This window comes from Chrysemys picta, chromosome 8 (assembly GCF_011386835.1).
Source record: "Chrysemys picta bellii isolate R12L10 chromosome 8, ASM1138683v2, whole genome shotgun sequence".
NCBI classification, from domain to species: Eukaryota; Metazoa; Chordata; order Testudines; family Emydidae; genus Chrysemys; species Chrysemys picta.
Window position 1 is genome coordinate 51,005,549 of NC_088798.1, and position 6,028 is coordinate 51,011,576.

The 6,028-nt window shown below is 45.9% G+C and overlaps 1 protein-coding gene across 1 annotated transcript; it reads right to left on the reverse strand.

Moving 5' to 3' along the window:
• Window positions 1–1,107: 1,107 nt before the first annotated feature.
• Window positions 1,108–3,187, reverse strand: LOC135973061 (myb/SANT-like DNA-binding domain-containing protein 2). Its single transcript, XM_065554448.1, has 2 exons — window positions 2,326–3,187; window positions 1,108–1,522 (listed from the first exon to the last, which is right to left on the reverse strand). Exons 1-2 carry the CDS (start codon window positions 2,861–2,863, stop codon window positions 1,356–1,358), a joined length of 705 nt encoding a protein of 234 aa, XP_065410520.1. The 5' UTR covers window positions 2,864–3,187; the 3' UTR covers window positions 1,108–1,355.
• Window positions 3,188–6,028: the final 2,841 nt, after the last annotated feature.

Sequence of the window (6,028 nt, forward strand, 5' to 3'; positions counted from 1 at the left end):
GAAAGACCTGGTGATATCAAGGGTAGTGACTCTGGGCAATGTGCAGGCAATAGTGGATGGTTTTGCTGAAATGGGATTCCCAAACTGTGGTGGGGCCATAGACGGAACCCATATCCCTATCTTGTCACCGGAGCACCAAGCCACCGACTACGTAAACCGCAAGGGGTACTTTTCAATGCTGCTGCAAGCCCTGGTGGATCACAAGGGACGTTTCACCAACATCAACATGGGATGGCCGGGAAAGGTACATGATGCTCGCGTCTTCAGGAACTCTGGTCTGTTTCGAAAGCTGGAGGAAGGGACTTTCTTCCCGGACCAGAAAGTAACCGTTGGGGATGTTGAAATGCCTATCGTGATCCTTGGGGACCCAGCCTACCCCTTAATGCCATGGCTCATGAAGCCATACACAGGCAGCCTGGACAGGAGTCAGGACCTGTTCAACTATAGGCTGAGCAAGTGCCGAATGGTGGTGGAATGTGCATTTGGACGTTTAAAAGCGCGCTGGTGCAGCTTACTGACTCGCTCAGACCTCAGCGAAAAGAATATCCCCATTGTTATTGCTGCTTGCTGTGCGCTCCACAATATCTGTGAGAGTAAGGGGGAGACATTTATGGCGGGGTGGGAGGTTGAGGCAACTCGCCTGGCCGCTGATTACGCGCAGCCAGACACCGGGGCGGTTAGAGGAGCACAGCAGGGCGCGGTGCACATCAGAGAAGCTTTGAAAACGAGTTTTGTGACTGGCCAGGCTACTGTGTGAAACTTCTGTTTGTTTCTCCTTGATGAACCCTCCAACCCCCCCCCCCCCGACCCGGTTCACTCTACTTCCCTGTAAACCAACCACCCCACCCCACCCTCCCCTCCCCAATTCGAGCACCGCTTGCAGAGGCAATAAAGTCATTGTTTTTTCACATTCATGCATTCTTTATTAATTCCTCACAGAAGTAGGCGGATAATTGCCAAGGTAGCCTGGGATGGGTGGGGGAGGAGGGATGGAAAAGGACACAGTGCATTTTAAAACTTTAACTCTTATTGAAGGCCTGCCTTCTGATGCTTGGGCGATCATCTGGGGTGGAGTGACTGGGTGGCCAGAGGCCCCTCCACCGTGTTCTTGGGCTTCTGGGTGAGGAGGCTATGGAACTTGGGGAGGAGGGCTGTTGGTTAAATAGGGGCTGTAGCGGCGGTCTCTGCTCCTGCTGCCTTTCCTGCAGCTCAACCATACGCTCGAGCATATCAGTTTGATGCTCCAGCAGACGGAGCATTGACTCTTGCCGTCTGTCTGCAAGCTGACGCCACCTATCATCCTCAGCCCGCCACTTGCTCTTTTCATCCCGCCATTCAGCCCGCCACCTCTCCTCTCATTCATATTGTGCTTTTCTCATGTCCAACATTGACTGCCTCCACGCATTCTGCTGTGCTCTATCAGCGTGGGAGGACATCTGCAGCTCCGTGAACATATCGTCCCGCGTCCTCCGTTTTCTCTTTCTAATGTTCACTAGCCTCTGCGAAGGAGAAACATTTGCAGCTGGTGGAGGAGAAGGGAGAGGTGGTTAAAAAAAGACACATTTTAGAGAACAATGGGTACACTCTTTCATTACAAGGTCGCATTTTTCCTCTGCCTGCTGGTTTGGTATGAGAGATCACTCACGCAGTGCCCCAGGCAACATATTTCGGCTTGCAGGCAGCCATGGTAGGCCACAGTCTTTTGGCTTTTTTAACCTTCTTAACATGCGGGAAAGGTTTCAAACAGCAGCGCATTTCCCATATCAAGGATGAATTGGGTTGGCCATTGAAAATGGGTTTTCAATGTAAAAGGAGGGGCTGCGGTTTCCCGGTTAACATGCGGCACAAACCCAAGTAAACCACCCCCCCACACACACACACACCCGATTCTCTGGGATGATCACTTCACCCCTCCCCCCACCACGTGGTTAACAGCGGGGAACATTTCTGTTCAGAAGAGCAGGAACGGGCACCTCTGAATGTCCCCTTAATAAAATCACCCCATTTCAACTAGGTGACAGTGAAACATATCACTCTCCTGAGGATAACAAAGAAAGATAAGGAATGGATATTGTCCGCATGCCAGCAAACACCGGGACCATATGCTGCCATGCTTTGTTATGCAATGATTCCAGACTACGTGCTACTGGCCTGGAGTACATGAAGGAGAGCTTTCTGGAGATGTCCCTGGAGGATTTCCGCTCCATCCCCATACACGTTAACAGACTTTTCCAGTAGATGTACTGGCCGCGATTGCCAGGGCAAATTAATCATTAAACACGCTTGCTTTTAAACCATGTGTAATATTTACAAAGGTACACTCACCAGAGGTCTCCTGTGTGCCCTCAGGGTCTTGGGTGAGTTCGGGGGTTACTGGTTCCAGGTCCAGGGTGACAAACATATCCTGGCTGTTGGGGAAACCGGTTTCTCCGCTTCCTTGCTGCTGTGAGCTACCTACAGTACCTCCATCCTCATCTTCCTCGTTCCCCGAACCGTCTTCCCTGTGTGTTTCTCCATTGACGGAGTCATAGCACACGGTTGGGGTAGTGGTGGCTGCACCCCCTAGAATGGCATGCAGCTCCGCGTAGAAGCGGCAAGTTTGCGGCTCTGCCCCGGACCTTCCGTTTGCTTCTCTGGCTTTGTGGTAGGCTTGCCGTAGCTCCTTAATTTTCACGCGGCACTGCTGTGTGTCCCTGTTATGGCCTCGGTCCTTCATGGCCTTGGAGACCTTTTCTAATACTTTGCCATTTCTTTTACTGCTACGGAGTTCAGCTAGCACTGATTCATCTCCCCATATGGCGAGCAGATCCTGTACCTCCCGTTCGGTCCATGCTGGAGCTCTTTTGCAATCCTGGGACTCCATCACGGTTACCTGTGCTGATGAGCTCTGCGTGGTCACCTGTGCTCTCCACGCTGAGCAAACAGGAAATGAAATTCAAACGTTCGCGGGTCTTTTCCTGTCTACCTGGTCAGTGCATCTGAGTTGAGAGTGCTGTCCAGAGCGGTCACAATGAAGCACTGTGGGATAGCTCCCGGAGGCCAATAACGTCGAATTCCGTCCACACTACCCCAATTCCGACCCGCAAGGGCCGATTTTATCGCTAATCCCCTCGTCGAAGGTGGTGTAAAGAAACCGGTTTAAAGGACCCTTTAAGTCGAAAGAAAGGGCTTCATCGTGTGGACGTGTCCAGGCTTAATTCGATTTAAAGCTGCTAAAGTCGACCTAAACCCGTAGTGTAGACCAGGCCTATTTCTCCTTCCTCTGCCTCCCCATTGTGATCATGCAACTACCACCTGCTCTACAGAGTTATAGACATATATCCAGGAGAGATCTGGTCCCCTGATTTTTCTGTCAGTGATGTGTGTGCTGAACAAAATCCAGTAGGAAACATTAGCACAGTTCAGTTTATGTAGTTGTATTTTTGGAACATTTCTCCTTAGAATTAATGTGAAGTTGATGGGAACTTCTCCTCAAGGGACTGCTCCACAACAAGTAGCATTTGTAAAAAAGTTCAATGTCAGAGATATGTCTCATAAGGTAATTCTGAGGTGCTAGCTGTGCTGTCAAATGGGGATGGTGATGATGAAGAGAAGTTAAAAATCTTCAAGGCCCTCTCTTTTCATCAGCTTGTTGCAGTTTCTCTAGTATTTTTTCCTCAGTTGCACCTGACAACTGTTATATATTCCATTCAGTCTTGATGACCCTCTTTTGAAGTGTGACATTCCAATGTACTTGAAAGAGGAAAAATAAATCCAATTATGTTAGTTGTCTAATATTGTTTGTATCCCTTAAATAGTTTCACTGTAACCCTCCTTCCCATTTTATATAATAGATATGTCATATTTTATGGGGAACAGACATTCAAAGCCATAAACTTCCATTGACTACAGTGGAAGCTGTACCAGGGATACATTTGGCCTGTTATATCTGCTGAGGATATACAGAATGGAAGTATTCCCCAATGCAGTAGAAGGAGTTCAAGTACAATAACTGAACAAGGTAAGATATGTATGAACATTTCAAAGAGCATTACAAATACCACTTAACTTCTACAATCATTTTGCCTTACAAAGGCTACAGGCACAATAGGTGTTCAGCAAACACAACACCTCCACTCACCATTCAACACCTCTGAAAATCAGGCCCACAGTTTTTACTAGAGACTGATGTGATGCACAGAATTTGGATCCCAACTAGAATTTCTCCATGCTTAGAAGGATACAATGAAATTTTTCATTCTACTCTTATGTGGACAGTACTTTTTTTTGCCAATGTTCATGGTGTCCAGCACATTGTTCTGCATTTTCCACACAAAACTTCATAAAACAGGTCTGGCCACCACTGCACAATAGTCCATAGAATGGGATGGGAGTGAAGAGGGAAGCAGGTTTTGTAGCCCCCGTGCTCAGCAGAGTATATTGTTATTAGATAGAATGCTATAGGGAGGTATAGCTCCACCTCTTACTCATGCCTGTGCCTAAATCCCAGAGTTTGGTCCTTTAGCATGTATATATCTTCTTTCTCCCACTCCTGGTTTTGTGCCTGGTATCATGCTGTCCTCTACTGCTGGAGTAGTCTATTTGTGTTCATCCATCTAGAAGCTGCTTTTACCTTTTTGTCATTCTTCCTTGAAGCCCAGCCTTCCTATTATCACTTTTAAACTCCACACTATCTTCTGCTGTCCAAGATCTTGTTTAGATTCTAAGCTCTTCTGGAGAGGGATTATCGCTGATCTAGGTTTGTAAAACACTGGATACATGTATGGAGATGTAAGTGTTGATTGATTTAAGGTCAGAAGGGATCATTAGATCACCCAATCTGATCTCCTGTATAACACAAGCCATAGAATTTCACTGTTACCTCTATAGTGAGCCCAAAGCACATATTCCAAAAAGGTACCCCATCCCCATCTTCATTTCAATACATCACAAGATGAAGAACCCATCACTTCTCTTGGTAGGGAATTCTAATGACAGCTTAAACCCTCACTGTTAAGAATGTGTGCCTTATTTCTAATTTGGACCTTAATATAACATACACTTGAGTCCCTCTCCTTTCAAATAAGCATATGGCTCAATTATGGACAAACCTTGGACTGAGTTTACCTTAATTAGACTCTCAATTTATTCTTAAACTACATAATTACAGTACAGGATAATTTATGTAGCAAACATTTATATCTAATTTTTATTTATAGGTTTCTATTACTGAATCTGAATCCTTCCTGTGCAGTCAGACATCACTTAAGGCAAGAACAAAGCTCTGCCATCTTAATCTGTCATGCTGTATGCTGGAATGGCTACTTTGCTGTGTTTTTATAACTTATTTTTTTTATGAGGATAGAATGTTGGCCTGTCGCTCAACTCCTAACCTGGAGGATCAATGGGCAGGTTTTCCATCTGATCTGTACCCTATCAGGAATTAAAACTCCCACTTGCATGGCTCTCGGGATCATTGGAAAACACAAGCCTTCCCACTGTGTCAAAGTGCAGTCCTCAGAGAAGGTAGGTTTATATCATGTCTGTAGCAATTAATGAATCCTGGCAATCCCTGGATGACTGAGAGCTAGATGTTAACCCAGCAAGTCCCATTCAGTTCATTAAACTATTTCCAACATTCAATCAATCCTTCCCACCCACCCACCCACGCACTACTCCCAAGTTTTTGAGAAGTGGACATCTGAGGAAAGCTATCTGGGAGAGGTGGGCCATTTAACAAGTCTCGTTTAAGTGGTGTTCTGCTCTTTTTGTTACATGAGGATGTTTGAGTGGCTAGTTTTGTCTTATTGCCTGATTTTGGGCTTTTAGGTTTACTCAAATACTTGGCTAGTAAGCTCTTTGGAACAGGGACTCTCTTTTTGTTCTGTTTCTACAGCGCCTAGCTTTACAAAGGGGTCCTGGTCCATGACTGGGGATCCTAGGTGTCACCGTAATAGAAATAAGAAGTGTATGGATAGATGCTTTTTATTTTGGATTTTTAGTTTTTATAACATCAAATAAATAGATATAAAAATCACACAATATCATT

What these genes read in the sequence shown, in the direction of transcription:
- LOC135973061 (XM_065554448.1), bottom strand. Translation starts at nt 2,863, where the DNA reads ATGGAGTCCCAGGATTGCAAAAGAGCTCCAGCATGGACCGAACGGGAG. An exon ending in GGGCACACAGGAGACCTCTG is followed by an intron (nt 1,523 to 2,325) that starts GTGAGTGTACCT and finishes CTCCTCCACCAG; the next exon opens with CTGCAAATGTTTCTCCTTCG.